This window comes from Aspergillus aculeatus, assembly GCF_001890905.1.
Source record: "Aspergillus aculeatus ATCC 16872 unplaced genomic scaffold ASPACscaffold_4, whole genome shotgun sequence".
Lineage (NCBI taxonomy): Eukaryota > Fungi > Ascomycota > Eurotiomycetes > Eurotiales > Aspergillaceae > Aspergillus > Aspergillus aculeatus.
Window position 1 is genome coordinate 2,063,957 of NW_017962979.1, and position 15,840 is coordinate 2,079,796.

The following is a 15,840-nucleotide window of genomic DNA, read 5'->3' on the forward strand; positions in this document are numbered from 1 at the left end:
CCTAGTGAATGTGAATGGATGTGCACAACGGAAGTTCCAGATCATCCCGGCCTGAGAGACTGGGCAGTTGTCGCCCGCCTCGCCCACCGGCTATCGATCCGCCCCACAGCCAATCACTCTCGGGGGCTGCTGCAGGTCATCTTCATCACATGACAGAATGGGCTATAGTTGTCTCTCAATCCCGCCTGATTACTGGTCCGAGCATCGACTACATTGCGAACATATCTTTGTTATAGTACGACAATGCATGAACCCGTCGCCTTATGAATGAACCTACCATAACAGACTGACAACCCAAGGCTTGCAAGCCATGGGTGACAAAGGCTTTATCGGAAGGTCTCCTCTGACCATGGGGACTGTGATTATTCAAGCTAGGTCTCACATACGCCCTGTTGTTTATTTAAGTAAAAATGGTTTGCTCGCAGCGTGCTTGATCATGCTGCCTGTCACCTCGATTGGCTCGATCTACTGACTTCAACGCCGCAGTATATTAGCCAGGGTACAAGGAAGTTCATCATCAGTCGACCTGTTGTCTAGCGGGGAGGGCTATCCTTCTTCTCTGTACAATACACCATTGACCCACTTCCCAGCTTTCGACCTCTGATCACGCATTCAGGATGTGCCATAAGATTCGTTATTACTTTTCGGGGTGTACATGCATCGATGTGTCCCGTGACTTTGATATCAGATGTGATGAAGCCTTGAGAGTAGGGTATGAATGTACCAACCCTGAAGCTACTGGGATCCCAATGAAGGGAGTATGTCCCGAATGTCAGAAGTACTACAAAGAGTATTATGAAGCAATGCCTACGTCCAGCAAGCCAGAGACCCCAGTCCCTGAACGTCAAGCGGTCGAGATCTGCAAACCCGTTGAGGAGAAACCAGAGTGTCAATCCGGTGTTTCGGTTCCTGAAGGTCACTATGTCAACATCGGTAGGGAAACTGAGGAACCAAAGTGTCAACCCGATAATCCCGTCCCTGAGATTGCAGAGGTCGACATCCCCAACGACATTAAGGAACCAAAGTGTCACATGGGTATTCCAGTCCCTAAACGTCAGGGAACTAAAGCCTGCAGCGACATCGAGGAACCAAGGCGTCCCACCGGTATTCCAACCCCTAGACGTCAGGAAGCGAAAGCCCGCAGCGAGGTAGATAAGAAAGCAAGGTACCAGTCTGGTCTTCCAGTTCCCAAGCACCAGGAAGTCAAAATATGCAACCAAGTGGATGAGAAGCCAAAGCGCCAGTCTAGCATCCCACTGCCTAGGAAACAGGAAGCCAAGCCAAGCAACGAGGTGGGTAAGAAACCAAGGGTTCAGTCTGGTATCCCACTCCCTAAAACAGGAGAGGTCAAAACACACAACAAGCCTGCTCCGGACTCAAAGAACGCTGAGAAGTCCGAGCCTTCTGACGAGGGTTTATTCAATAGAATCACTTTCTCTGACTTGCATGACCAGGCTCGATAAGGGTACACGTAAGATTTGAAAGATGTGATATATGTTCCTCTGTCACGTTATTATTCGCGCTCGAAGTTAGCTAGACTATCACTAGGTCCCACTTCTATTAACCATCATAATCCCCTTCCTCAAACCTCTGTGTATCGTAGAACCGCGCAGTAATGACGTTTCCATTGAATATTCGGCCCTCGAGAGCATTGACTGCCTACAAGCCTCATTAGTACACTGGACAGCAACTGATGAGTGACATGACTAGGTATTGCCTTACCCGCAGAGCCGAAAGCTGATTGGTAAATTTCACAAACACTGGAACAGGGGGCTTCATCGAATCTCGTGGGATGTAAACTCGCTCGACACGGCCGTACTGCTCGCAAGTTAGATAGGGCAATCGACAGGGTTTGTCGTATAATCACTGACCTTGTCGGAGCATTCTTCTCCAATCTCCTGCATGAGACCACCGCTTTCTCCGTCGCCAGCCAATTCAGCCTCAAGATCCATCCCATCAAGCATGCCCTTGAGGACGATTACTTCACTCATTGGGCCGAATTTGCCTTCTTCCTCGTTCTTCCGCGCACCGCCAATGACCTTACCCCGTCCAGCGGGCGTCACAAAGCCACCCCCTTCTGAGTCCGGCCGTTTCTTCTGTTTTTCAACTTTGACCAGCAGTGGCTTGACAATTCCGGACCCTGTGGCACCAAGGCCAGAGCCCTTCGTCCAGCCATACTTTGCCATGAGTCGTTCCGCAAAGCCCTTCTGGCCCGGTCTTAGGGAGCGCTGACCATCGTCTCCTGGCTCATCAGCAACCGGTTGCTCCTTTGCGAACACCTCTTCAAGCTCTGCTTCCGAGGCAGGTATGTCCTCAGGAGGAGGTGGTAGTGTGTATCGAACCGGAGCGCGAGATATGGTCGCAGAAGCTGGCTGCAATTCATCCAGAGGCCGTGGCGGAGGCGGTGGCGGGGGCACTGCTGAGCTCCCTGCCGTCGACATCTGGAGCCTTCGCAGATAAGCATCCTCGCCTGTGGGGTCGTCGGGAACATGGGCTGGTGGTTCATCTGGCGGTGGGGGCGGGGGAATCCCTCCCATCGACACATCATCCGGAGTTTCGGTTCGTTCTTCAGTGGATGGTGATTCCACAGGTGGCCTGGGAGGAGCATCGTTAAGGCCCGGGGGCGGTGCGAAACTGCCGGGGGGCGCGAATTGACCTGGAATCCTGTGGTGAGCAAATGAACATTCTCGCCATGCCAATAGTGTGGCTTACGGTTCCTTGGCCGTGCATAATCATCATCGTCGCTGTATGACTCCCTACTGGGCGATCTAGCCATGCGATGTGCATATAGACGGTCTTTCCACTCGCGGATCTCAGCTATCTGCTCGTCGCTATGCTTGTATTCCTCATAATTGTTTGGCCGAGACGGATCGTAGATATCATCCCAGTTCTGTATGAATTCTTGCACTTCCCGGTTCTTCTTGCGCTTCTTACGACCTCCGCGCTGCCTCTTCGGTCCAGCATAGAACCCGTTGACATCGTCATCTTCGGTAGCCGCCCAGTCTGCAAGGGTGGTTTTGACTGATGCAGCGGCCGGCGTGGGAGCAATTGGGGCTTTAGGCAGTGTGGGCTTTGGCTTAGGTTTCTGAGTAGCGAGTTGAGGCCTTCTGGTAGGTTGAAATCGGAGAGAAGCTGAATGCCACCGACATGAATCACCGGGCGGACAAGTGAGCAATCAGATCGATCAAAGAGACGACAAAGTTCGCTCAAAAGAGAAGGGCATGAGTCTACCGGCACTGAGCTGCTGCTTCTTCGCAGCTGGATCATCGGATTGGGCCTCGGCCTCAGCGCCCTGTCTGAACACAACAGGCGCGCGAGAAATCGTTCCGGGAGAGTTATCCGCGGAGGGGTCCAGCAGATTGGCATATAGTGACAGGCCTCCTCCAGGCTTAGGAGGGGCGGGATCGGAGCTCATGACGAATGGCAGCTAAGTACATTCAGCGATAATAACGTGTTCTAGATTCAAAGATGGTGTGGTCATAAAAGACAAGTCCGCTAAGCTTGGATGACGCAAATCCCCGACGACTCTCATAGACTTGTCTGAGGTTTGATGATAATGAGAAGCGGCAGTTCCGGCGAAGCGGTGGCCGCTACGCTCCACCGCTTTCCACACCGTCCAGGCGGCAGAATATCAACAGCCTCTCGGGATGCAACCATTCCAGGTCTTCACCGCCTACGAAGCCAGCAGAACGAGGATCCGATCACGTGGTCGGCGGTGAACTGGAGCGCCCCAGAGTTGAATTAGGAAAACCCGAGGCCAAGTAAGCCCAGCCCAGCCCTAAAGGAGAGTGGAACGGAACAAAGTATCCGGCCCGTACTGGCACTAACTATGTAGGGATTGGGAGATACCTAACGGTTGAGGTCATGATGCAATTGCTTGGCTGGCATGATTGCCTGCAACTCTTGAGTTGTTCTTGACACTGAAGAAAGCCTTTGACGCAAAAGAGTTCCATTGTGCCACTGTGCCATTGTGCCATTGTGCTATTGTGTTATTGAAATCACCATCATCACAATACTCATCTGAAGTACCATTTAAACATCCTTGGCAGCCAAGACCCAAGTGTAACCCTCGTGCAGCACACTACTCGTCATGGCAACATTGGCGCGGTCATTCTCCTCCGATAGTGCGGATATCGCCATCCTAGTGCCCAACAAAACCCATCCTCTGGCGATAACCTATCAGCAGTTGCACAAGCATATCGCCGACTTCCAGGCCAAGTTAGCCAAGCTTGGGGTCGGGCATGGCGCCGCCGTGTCCCTGGCGCTGACCAACTCGTACGAGTTCATCGTGGCATTTCTGGCCGCCTCGTGGCAGCGGGCGATCGCCGCGCCGCTCAACCCGGCCTATAAGCAGGAGGAGTTCGAATTCTACATCGACGATCTCAGCTCCACCCTGGTCTTGATCCCCCAGGGTTCCTATGCGAAGGAAGGTCCCGCCGTTCGCGCGGGGAGAAAGTACAATGCCGCGATCGCCGAGTGCTACTGGAACGGTGCCGAGATCGTGCTCGATGTGAAGGAACAGGGCAAGCTATCTGGCAATGGAGGCGTCAGTGTCCAACAAGCTCAACCCGATGATGTTGCTCTCGTCTTGCACACGAGCGGAACCACTGGCAGGCCCAAGGCTGTACGTCTCATGCCCTGTTCCCTGTGATCAGGTCCGTGTTTTTGTTTTTCGGTATCATCACTAACCGCTCTCAAAATCAGGTCCCGCTCACACACAAGAACCTGACCACCACAATGCGTAAGCATCCAGTCCTTGCCCCAGTATATCCTCCAAAAAGCCCCGTCCCCCTCGATCTAACCAATCCCCGCACAGGCAACATCAAAGCGACATACAACCTCACTCCAGCAGATCGGACTTACCTGGTGATGCCCCTCTTCCACGTCCACGGTCTGCTAGCCGCATTCCTGGCGCCTCTGTACTCCGGGGGCTCGGTGATTGTTCCCGCCCGATTCTCAGCGTCGGAGTTCTGGCCCGACTTCATCACCTACAAGGCGAACTGGTACTCGGCGGTGCCCACCATCCACCAGATCCTCCTGAAGACCCCCTTACCCAACCCCATTCCGGCCATCCGCTTCATCCGGTCATGCTCCTCCCCGCTCTCCCCCAAGACCTTCCACGACCTTGAGAAAGCGTTGAATGCCCCGGTGCTCGAAGCCTACGCCATGACGGAGGCCGCGCACCAGATGACCAGCAACCCCCTGCCCCCCGCGAAGCGTCAGCCCGGCAGCGTGGGTCTCGGCCAGGGGGTGGAAGTGCGGATCCTGGACGCGGCCGGCAAGGAAGTGGCCCAGGGCCAGGAGGCGGAGATCTGCGTGCGGGGGGAGAATGTCACCAAGGGGTACCTGAACAACCCGGAAGCCAACAAGTCGTCCTTCACCGAGGACGGCTTCTTCCGCACCGGCGACCAGGGCAAGAAGGACGCGGACGGGTACGTGATCATCACGGGCCGCATCAAGGAGCTGATCAACAAGGGCGGCGAGAAGATCAGTCCCATCGAGCTGGACAATACCCTCCTCCACCACCCCAAGGTGGCGGAGGCGGTGTGCTTCGCCATCCCCGATGAGGGTCACTACGGCGAGGAGATCGGGGCGGCGGTGGTGTTGAAGAACGGTGCGAGTGCCACCGAGGCCGAACTCAAGGCCTGGGTGGAGTCGAAGTTGGCCAAGTTCAAGACGCCAAAAAAGGTATGTCTGTCGCTGCTGTCTGGTTCTTGGCACCGGAATGGCTGCTGCTAACACGCATGATTTCACAGATTTGGCTTGTCCCGCAGATTCCCAAGACAGCTACGGGGAAGATCCAGCGGCGCAAGGTGGCCGAGGCGATGCTGAAGGTCAAGGCCAAGCTGTAGTCGTGTAGCCTTGGAGATGCGTTTAGAATATAGATCTTGCTCACGCAACAAATGAAAAGAGTTAGGCGGATGTTTGCAATATAGATAGATATCTTGCTGTTCTTATCATCTTTGTCCTAAAGGCCACAATCGTTAGTTATTCTATAACCTGTCCGCATCTCGTATCTCATCACGGCTCAGAGAAACCAGAACCCCTGGCCCTGCAGCCCTGTAGCCCCAGTATAAGCTTGAGTAAAGCACACTCTCTGTGCACAAACCCGCATTCTGATCTTTCCCAAACATCTCAGAATCGAAGCAACAGACAAACAAGAACCCAATCACCCCAACAATCCGAACCCAAAAACGACGCTCTAGCTCCCAAAACACACCCCTCCCCACAGCTAAACCAATGCATGAACCCACCCAACTGCACTCTACAAGTTCCCTCTAGCAGCCTGATCGCGCTCAAACGCCTCGAACAAACTCCGAAAATTGCCCGCCCCAAACCCATCGAAATTCTCCCTCTGGATAATCTCGATGAACACCGTCGGGCGGTCGACCACATGCTTGGTGAAGATCTGCAGCAGGTAGCCGCCCTCGTCGAAATCGATGAGGATGTTGTACCTCTGCAGGATGTCGATGTCCTCGGCGATGCTGAGGCTGCTCGCCGCAAGCCGCTTCTTCATGGTCGTGTAGTAGTTGGCCGGCACGGTGAGGAAGTTGACGCCGCGCTTGCCGAGGTTCTCGACGGCGGCGATGATATTATCTGTGCGGAAGGCGATGTGCTGGCAGCCGGCGCCGTTGTAGTAGTCGACGAATCTGTAGGATGTAGTTAGGGAGTTGTTTCATCTGTCCTTCTTCGGATTCGTGGGTTTGTGTTTGAATGGGAAGTGGAGGGGGTTTGGGAGGACTCGGATGATGATGTCGGGAGTAAGGGTGGGAAGAGGGAGTGGGTTTGTAGATAAATGAAACACCCACTCAGAAGGAGAGAAAGCTTACTCTTCGATCTGGGATTTCTTGAGCCCAACAGCCGGCTCATTCATCGGCATCTTGATCACCTCGTCCGGCGAGGCCACGACAACAGAGCGCATTGCCGAGAACTCGGAGCACATTTCCTTGTCGTCGACGGTCCAGTAGCGGTGGAAGTTCAACGCGTCCTCATAGCTGGCGCCAGAAGAGGCTATAGTCAGCTCACGTACGTATTGTGCAGAGGTAGAGGACGAAGACTTACAACTTGACAATGGTATCCAACCCGTCCCACGGTTGGTTGCCCACGCAGTGGTCAATCTCAATGACATCGACCGGCGGCAGCAGGTCGTTCAAGCGGTCGAGGCCCGACACGGCGGCGTATCCGGGAAGAAAGACGCCCCGGTAGCCGGAGCGGTTGATGAGCGTGTGCGCCGTGTCGCCGAATGTCTTGATCGTGGCCCGGAGGATCTCGCCATCGACCTCGTCGGTCAGGGTCGTGGGTTCCTGGAGCGAGACGGCTCCTCCGTTCTGGACGGCGTGCTCCCAAACGCCCGTCACGTCGTCGACCTGGAAGGCGATGTCCTTGACCCCGTCCCCGTGCTTGTTCAGATGCGTCTGGATCTCGTCGAGCAGCCGGCGATCCTCGTCCGAGCCCCGCTGTTCGGCGGCGTTGTCCGCGGCCACGATGGGGGCAGTAAAGACGAATCGAGCGGCGCCGTTGGCCACGACGTACGAGCACGAGAGATAGGAGCCCGTCTCAGGGCCGCGGTAGGCGACGATGCTGAAGCCGAAGTGGGCGACGAAGTATGTCGCCGTTTGGCGGGCGTTGCCGACGTACCAGCTTACATAGTCGTAGCCAGTATAGTTCGGGTTGACGCTGCGGAGGACGGCGCTGTTGCCGTTGCCGGTCGCAGGCTGGGAAAGAGATTCATTGGAAGGCATGGCTGACGGTATGGAGAGTATCAATATATTAGCGTCCTAGATGTATCTAGGCGAACGGAATGAGTGTCCTGTCAAAGGCAGATAGTGAAAGATCTGAACCTCGCGGAGAGCGTTGTCTGTGTTGTTATTTCGGTTGTCGTGGTTGCTGTTGTTATCGTCCCACGTTTGCCACGGTCTGTCCGTCCTCATGGCTAAATACTGGAACATGATGGCACATGTGCGTGACGTGAGAACGCAAATCCATAGACCGGTACATACCACCCCACGGAGTCGTGTCAGATCCGGTTCATGCAATATCAAAGCGATCTACATTATCAGATTCCGTAATAGATATCCGCAAGGGCGGTTGGCCCTGCACTTTATACTAACCCTTGTAACGGTTCACTTAGTTCAAAATGTGATAACAACGTCACCGTTCCACCAGTCTTACTACACATGACTAATTCAAGATATCAGTTTCGAAATCATCCCTCCCTTTTTGCTTACGTCAAATATCCTTTCTTTGCATCACCCGACCCAGGACCCCTGAAGTAAATGCTAGGTTTCAAATCCTCAGCAAGCTCAAATTCCAGTGGGCTTCGATTTGATGACACAACACAAAAGCAACAGCGTCGATCATTGTACATGCAATGACGAGTCGGTGACCCAAGGTAGTATTGCATCGGAGTATATGTGCCAAGTCTAGACTGTGCATGTTTCGTCGAATGATGAAAGGCACGACGAATACCCTCGACGACCGTTTCATCATCCATGCAGTTCAGTCTTGGCGACTAGATAGCTCGCAGCTGAGCAAGAGCTAGAGCATTCGAGCACAAGTCACATCCAGGAAACCAGCATTCAGCGACAATTGTCACGACAGAGCTAGTGCCGCGTGTACAGTGTCTTCCTAAAGAGGAGAGAGAGGCGTAGCGGTTGATGCATGCAAATGCGGATAGCCCCTCGACTATGCATAGCAATGGATTCAAGGCGTGCAAGGAGTCCTGGGGATGGAAGCCACTTAGCAGTCATCTCGGAGGAAACCTGGCAATGATCGTGGGAAGCACAGAATAAGGTGGCCTAACTACCAAGGAAGTGTTGTGGATAAGCGCGACTCGAGCATGTCGATTCGAACCTGAAATTTATCAGCTGTTATGCACAAAGGGTTTCAGTGGTATACTACAATCCGTCAAAAGGAACCATTCAAACAATTTGTCACGGGGATCCAGGATGTCATTGCATTCGCCAACTATGGGAGAGAGATCTACAAAGCCAAGCGAGCAGCAGACTTGAACTGAAGTATGGCGAAGTATGTCAGCACGTGCGCAAAGAAAAGACAAGAAGATAATGACCGTACCGGTATGATTTGAGCCTTCTCTAGGTCCCATACATCAGACTTGGTGTAAATATCATTCTTCACCAACCTCTCGACCTCCTCCTTGCTCTCTGCGACGTATATCATAACACTGCCCTTGAAGGAGACGGAGTCGTCTGGTTTCGGGTGCTGGTCGAGCATAGCTCCTATCCGCATTCCATTGATTTAGCCGATGTTATTGTTTGGGAGGATGATTTGCTTGGGACATACCGCCCAGGACAACCTTTCCGGACTCAACAAGAGGGGTGACATTTGCAAGATGTTGTCTGTTTCATTTTCAGCTCTGCGCCAGCGGCTAACGGTTGAAGGAGTCAATCTTACGCGCGCACTTCCAGTCTTCTGGCCAATGCGTCGGGCTTGTCCGGGAGGATGCAAAGGAACTCGTTCTTGGCAGACATTTTGCTGACAGTTGAGTTAAGAAAGTATAGCAGCAGCAGCAGTAGTAGTGACAGGGAAGAAACGAAGAGGAAAAGGAGTAGCAGCGCCCAACTCAATAGAGAAATTACAGTTAGAAGAAATAGATGGCGTTGGCCGAGGGGAAAGCGAAAGCGGAGGGCGGGGAGGTTGAGTGAAGTGGGTGGTGGGCGGGCAGCACGGAGCTGAGGGCGCAAGACTTATCCGGTTTGGTGTCACTGGGATTTAGTCTAACCCCCTCTCCCCCATGTCTCACAGCTGTCTTGACGCAGTGATCACCTTGGAAGCGGGGCTCATGCTTATCAATGATACCGTCATAGCAGATTATTATTGCTCGCAATACTCTACCCTGTACGACATATGTACATGGACATGGAGATCAGAGTTCGTGCCTAGCCTTGTTCCTCTGTGCACCTCTTACTTGATGACATTGTCGCTCTGATCCAGTAATCGAGACAGAGCGTAGAGTGCAATGCGCATCGGCATACACAATCAAACATGGCTGGTGCGCATAGAGCACCAGCCGCTGGGCGAGCAGCTACTCGTCACTGGTATCTTACCCGCAAGAAAAAACATAGCAAGGCATAATCAGAGCTCAGTCAACCGGCGCTCTATGGGTGTTCTCCAATATACCTAAACACTGTCCCTGTAGCGCCAACAAAGCCAGACATAACCCTGGATCGCAAACACACACACACACAAAAAAGAAAGAGACAAAGAAATAAAAATTACCGGAGTTGTGAGATATCCATCTCAGTGTCCGTAGCATGCATTCAGGCAAATAGAACAGATGTAAAGAGAAGGTAAAAAGAAGAGAACACAAAGGTTGAAATAAAAAAACGTAATAGGTGAGCCTCCACATAGATGACCATCATAACGGCTCAGATGTACACAGGGAAAAAAGGGTATTTCGAGTTTTGGTAACAAGGATGAAGATGGTCGCTTCACTCAGACTGCATGAAAGATAGGATCAACCCGTAAATGCAGCTAATAGGCTTTGCGGCCCCCAAGGTTACCACCCTTCTCTTCGGTATCGATATGCCAGACAACATAGTTGGGTAGTCCATAGACGCCGTACCCAGCACGCTTTGCCATGCGGGCGAATCCTTCGGTTTCGGCCTGGTTCTCGAAGGCGTAAGCAGGGAAGTTGATACCAGACCGATGAACGTCAGCCTTAACGAGGATGTTGACTCCGCCAATGCCGTCCAGCTCGACTTCCTCATCCTTGTTGTTCCTCCAGTCACCCATGCCAACGAGGTATTGTCGGCCAGTATCATACTCCTTGTAACCTTCGGCCAAAACAGTATCCGGATCGAGCGTCTCGCGAAGACGACGTCCCTTATCGGATTCGATCCACGAGTTGTAGTCAACTGCAAGAGTCAGCAAACAGAGTCAATAAGTTGGTTTGTTGGCGTGGTACATACAGCGACCCTCAATATCGCGGCCATCCCTGTAGCGGTGGAACCAGATGTCTGCAACGATGATTAGTATGAAGCTCCTAGGGTACATGTCTGAAGGTAATAACATACTGGGCACGAGAATGTCTCTGTCGTGAGCGACAAAGTCCTCAATGATACTGGGTGGGCTGTCAGAAATGTCGACATCTCGCCAATAGACCCATGAGTGGTCAGGCTTGAGAGCAGAGTAGAGTAGGTAGTTCCGAGCTCTGCCGATAGCCTTGCGGCGCGGTCCCTGCGCAGCAAATGAATGCCTGTCTTCGACATTCATCTGGAAATCGCTATGGAAATCCTTCTCCACAATTGTAGCACTGCGGAAAGCGATTTTCTCATCGGTCTGAGACTGAATACGAGCCAATTCTGCGGTAAGAACAGCCATGGTGTCATCTTTGCTATCGCCAACGAGGAAGGCCAGATCGATGAGATCGTGGGGGTACGTCAACTTGTAGAGAAGGTCGAAGTAGTTGATCAGATGAGCCGAGGCATCTCGTAGTGGCGTCAGGATAAGTACTCGCTCAGCGTTCGCGACGGCCTGTTGGGTCGACTTGATGGGATTGAGGTCGACGTGCTTGATGTTGGATGAGTTTACTTCGTAGGCATCGTGGTGATTGAAGACCACAGGGGTCTGAAGATGTGCGTTCCATTCGACCATTTCGTTGATGGACATATCCATTGGCGATTTCGGAGGGCCGTAGCAATAGAAACTGCATGCAGTCGGCGGTGTTAACTCTTTCCGTGTCTTAATCTCACGATAGGGAGTCATTGTATCGCGACCTGCGCGATCGATGAGAGAGAGGACTCACCTTTGCATTTCTGAAGCCGACCTGCTGATACCACGCCATAGAAGGACCATCAAGCCAGTCACGGCCAGTGATACTAGGAATCTAGTTCTCGTGACCATGAACAGGACAGCCCGCCATGGAGGCAGCCTGGCTTTGGCCGACTTCCACGTTACACCACCCTTGGGGAGCAACATGTTTGTAAAGGAGAAAAGGTCGCTGAAGTTGAACGCGAGCCAATCCGTGAATTGCCCCGCTTCACTTATCTGGAAATCGCCGATGCTCACAACAGGCGACGATTTCTCGTGATTCACCTGTCGCTAAGACACAAATCCAAGGAGATCGTTTAATCGCTCTCCGATCGACAAGATGACAGGCGAACGAAGTGAAGAAAGAGACTATTCCCGGGACAAGGAAGAGGAAACTTGACGTAAGCCCCGATCGTAAATCAACTTCCAAGCCAGGTACAAGCCCGATGGGTTGACGTGGACAGGTCAGAGTTGATGATGCGATACGGAGAAGAAGGGGAGGGGGGGACCTGCGATCGCCCGGGGAAGGAAAAGGGTAGTAAGGGAACTCGACTCAAGGGCTGGCTGCGGTAGAGCGCGGAACCGAAACCGAGCAATGGGAAATTGGACTTGAAACGAACGTAGGCGTGAGCCGGACAGAAGATTCGAACAAAAACAAAAGCCCTGCTAATCCTCGACAATTCAATGCCAGCGTCGCAAGCCCAGGAGGAAATTCGGGAACGGTCGTCGAAAGGGAAGACGGACCAGTTTGACAGCGAGGGATTAGAAGATTCGACCCGCCCGATGGTTCCAGCCAGAGAGTCCAGTTGGCCGCTACCGGATTGGTCCGTTACTTTTAATAGGGTACCGTGGACCTGACTAATGATATCTTACTCATCAGCATAACCATGAATAATTCACTTGCTCTCGGAGACACCCATTCCACCCGTGACCTCTGCCTACTAGGTCTCTCTAGAATTTTACCACTTTGACCAGGGCATCTAAGAAAATCCGCTCCTCTGCTGCCGGCCATTGGCTCATTTCGTAATACTACTTCGTGAGTAACACCCGTCAGACATACATTTCTCATGGGGTTTCTCTCATAATGATTTTACTCATAAGCCTTCTGAAACACATCCGAAACTAATGAGCGGAAACAAGGAAGAAGATTGCAAAAGAGATCTGAATTACCGAAAATGATCATGTATGTATACAAATGCTTCTAAACTCAGTAAATCACAAGATGGTTCCCAGATAGATCCCGTTTCACGCCAGAAATGAAGCCCACAAATGATACCCCGTGTAGCCTCTCTCGATATAGACAATATAAACAATGGAGGAACTTGTACAAACTCCATGAGAAATGCCATGCTCATGCACCCCGAACGACCTTTTCTTTTGATGTACACCACACAACTCTCGAAATCAGCTGACACCAGACAGAGAAGGAAGGCCTCGTCACGTGGATCCCGTACTCGACAAAGTAATAAATAAATCAATATGCAAGCTCTGATGTTGCCAGTGTATGTCGATGAAAAACGCTCCGGCTATGCTAGAAAGAAACACAGTTGAAAAGGGTGGTGACGGATTTGCGACTGCAGTATGTACCAGTCTCTATATGCAATTCTAAATTTGACTGCTGAGTGCAGCGCTCGCAGCTGTTCGTTGACGCGGCGCGCTCAAGTCGATCAGGGCGACGGGTTGAGCGATGGGCGTCGTGATGCCGGTACCGAGTAAGATGCCTGAGTGAACATCGGTGACGAGGGGCCGGTGACGGGGGGAGTGTTCCCCGGGTAAGAGTGACCAAATGACTGCGTTGCTGCAGCGGGAATGTGCTCCAACCGAGACTCAGGGCCATTGACAGCAATCTCGTCACAGAACACCCTCAAGCCAGGGAGCATGTTCCGTGGCTTGGGCTCTGCTGGATTTGGCATCGGCTGAGGGGCCATGTGCTCGCTCTTGGAGGTGCGGAACATGTGCTCATACGTCTTCAGCTGAAACTCAAGCGTCTGATTGCGCTCCTCCAACATCTGATTCTCTTGCTTCAGGGTCTTGACTTGCTGTTGGAGGCTCTGATTCTGTTGCTGTAGGTGGGACACCGTTTGCTGCAGCTGCATGCAACGGAGTTGGGTCTGCAGCTTTTTCGAAAGGTGACGCGGCGGCTCATTTTCCTGGTGGATCAGATGAATAATGATCACAAGCATGAAGTCAATGAGAAATATAGCGGCCTGCACAATATGCTCTTTCGATTCAGGGAGACTCTTGGATGGATTCCAACCTGCTCGCTCAAGGAAGAAATCGTGGAGGCGACTGTCGAGTTCGCGGTGCAACTGGCTGAGGTTCTTGCGGCGGTTACCCTCGGCAATTCTGTGCTTCTCCCTCTGCTCGTCCGAGTCCGCCGTAATCATGTTTCCCTTCCGCTTGCGGCCACATAGTTGCTGCAGTGGTGGCTTGCGGTTGATGTGTTTAGGCATGATTAGACTCAGGATTTCATTGTGAGAGAGCTCCTGGTGCCACTCGAGAACTTTCTGCGAGGGCAAAGGCTCCGGCCAAGAGCTATCAGCGGAGGTCGCCGGGGATGGAGGTGCCACCATATGCTCTGCCGATGGCCAAGGTGATCTGACAGGGAAAGTTTCGTGTGACGTAGGCGGGCTCGGAGCAAAAATGTTGGAAGTGAAGGGGTTGAAAGGTCCCCGGGGCAAGGGCTCCACCCGTGGTAGGGGTGGTAGACGGCGGTCGTCACTCATGTCTGCGGTACTGGAGGCGCTGGAGATGGTGCGCATGTCGCTATGCAGCCGAGAGCTGTCAGCTCTGCGTTCGGAGGCAAGGACACAGGAAGGTAACTCACGATGGAGAGCGTCGGACGATGTCGTCAGACATTCAGTCAAAGATTTGCTGATGAGTGAGACACAGGAGGGTGTCTCTTGCAGTTGGGGATGCTGTATGTCTGAGGCTGATGCGTCTAGACTGGGGAATGTCTCTGATATGTACGGTACGTCTGCACCTTCGCGGGATGTCTGAGAGTAATTTCAACGACGAGAGGCAAACACAGATGGCATATATATAGTTTCGAGACTGCCTTTCAAGGGGGATAGATCAGTGACTAAAGATGGGAGTGGCGAATGAATTGTGATGCTAGAAAACAATATTTGTGATCAAGGGGAAGGGTTGCTATGGAAAGCCGAGAAACACTGAGGATATTCAATGGAAAACCACGAGGTATGGAAGATATAATCGAGGAACACTGTGCTTTCCAGGGATACGGGAGGCTTCCGCTGCATGATTTATATTGCAGGAAGTGAACGAGGAGACAGGAGGGGGAATTGATAAATCCAATGAAGGAGGTGGGGAGGGGAGGAAGAGCGAGCGCGGAAAGACGCCATTGTGGTGGCGCTCAGACGTACAGTTGAGCTGGCAATGAACTGCATCAGATGGAGAGAAGGAGATCCGAAGGATAGGCAAGATGAGAGGGTTCATCTTTCTCTCTATGCGTGCGTGTGAGTTTGTATGTGTGTGTATGTGTAAAAAGTGAAGATGAATAACTAGCACTGCAAGCTGTAGTTGAGAGGAAGGATGTATCAACAACTTCATCCCAGAGTGGTACTGCACTTCATTGGTACCGGCACCACCGCCGCCAGGCCGGGCCCCCCTCAAGCATCCATAACCAGTGATTACAGGGCTTGCACTTTTCCTAGTCTGAGTTAAATGGATTAGCTCGATCTGCGACTACCTCAAGAAGGAAATGGGGCTACCATGGGTCGATTACATACAGCTTCCTTCCCGGGCGTTGTTTGATGTTATTTTTACTTCTGGGGAAATATTCCTTTTTTTTCTCCCTAGTTTTATTTTTCTCATTTTGCTTTTTTCTTCATCGTTTTATTTTCTTTTTTCTACCATGTATGTTTTTTCTCTTTGATTTTTCCTAAAGCAAAGGTTTGCTTTTGACCTCTCGCAAGTATGCAAGATATTCCCCAATTTGGTGCAGGTCTTACACGATATACTAGATCATCATAATGGGCACGGCGCATATTCTTGGTTGGCATTGTCATGGTGGTTGAGTTCGTGCATCCAGACTATCCCCGACGTCCT

General features: G+C 52.2%; 6 protein-coding genes across 6 annotated transcripts; 1 reads left to right on the forward strand and 5 right to left on the reverse strand.

The window, feature by feature from the left end:
• Positions 1–1,560: 1,560 nt before the first annotated feature.
• On the reverse strand, positions 1,561–3,415 carry ASPACDRAFT_76905 (putative G-patch DNA repair protein (Drt111); the record flags this gene model as incomplete). The annotated part of the gene is made up of 5 exons (XM_020204823.1): positions 1,561–1,659; positions 1,723–1,818; positions 1,872–2,656; positions 2,713–3,132; positions 3,232–3,415. 5 exons carry the CDS (start codon positions 3,413–3,415, stop codon positions 1,561–1,563), a joined length of 1,584 nt encoding a protein of 527 aa, XP_020058848.1.
• Positions 3,416–4,090: 675 nt separating this feature from the next.
• ASPACDRAFT_1897749 (acyl--CoA ligase) lies at positions 4,091–5,965 on the forward strand (the record flags this gene model as incomplete). Its single annotated transcript, XM_020198726.1, has 4 exons — positions 4,091–4,624; positions 4,705–4,741; positions 4,817–5,688; positions 5,757–5,965. 4 exons carry the CDS (start codon positions 4,091–4,093, stop codon positions 5,850–5,852), a joined length of 1,539 nt encoding a protein of 512 aa, XP_020058849.1. The 3' UTR covers positions 5,853–5,965.
• Positions 5,966–6,265: 300 nt separating this feature from the next.
• ASPACDRAFT_58819 (4-hydroxyphenylpyruvate dioxygenase family protein) lies at positions 6,266–7,742 on the reverse strand (the record flags this gene model as incomplete). The annotated part of the gene is made up of 3 exons (XM_020203389.1): positions 6,266–6,650; positions 6,831–6,995; positions 7,063–7,742. 3 exons carry the CDS (start codon positions 7,740–7,742, stop codon positions 6,266–6,268), a joined length of 1,230 nt encoding a protein of 409 aa, XP_020058850.1.
• Positions 7,743–8,982: 1,240 nt separating this feature from the next.
• ASPACDRAFT_41341 (uncharacterized protein) lies at positions 8,983–9,491 on the reverse strand (the record flags this gene model as incomplete). Its single annotated transcript, XM_020200924.1, has 4 exons — positions 8,983–9,012; positions 9,076–9,239; positions 9,304–9,359; positions 9,415–9,491. 4 exons carry the CDS (start codon positions 9,489–9,491, stop codon positions 8,983–8,985), a joined length of 327 nt encoding a protein of 108 aa, XP_020058851.1.
• Positions 9,492–10,494: 1,003 nt separating this feature from the next.
• ASPACDRAFT_24735 (ANP1/MMN9/VAN1 family protein) lies at positions 10,495–11,940 on the reverse strand (the record flags this gene model as incomplete). The annotated part of the gene is made up of 4 exons (XM_020199285.1): positions 10,495–10,877; positions 10,932–10,979; positions 11,037–11,668; positions 11,768–11,940. 4 exons carry the CDS (start codon positions 11,938–11,940, stop codon positions 10,495–10,497), a joined length of 1,236 nt encoding a protein of 411 aa, XP_020058852.1.
• Positions 11,941–12,944: 1,004 nt separating this feature from the next.
• ASPACDRAFT_76910 (putative HLH DNA binding domain protein) lies at positions 12,945–15,029 on the reverse strand. Its single transcript, XM_020204824.1, has 2 exons — positions 14,600–15,029; positions 12,945–14,538 (listed from the first exon to the last, which is right to left on the reverse strand). Exon 2 carries the CDS (start codon positions 14,532–14,534, stop codon positions 13,440–13,442), a length of 1,095 nt encoding a protein of 364 aa, XP_020058853.1. The 5' UTR covers positions 14,535–14,538; positions 14,600–15,029; the 3' UTR covers positions 12,945–13,439.
• Between the last annotated feature and the right edge of the window lie 811 nt (positions 15,030–15,840).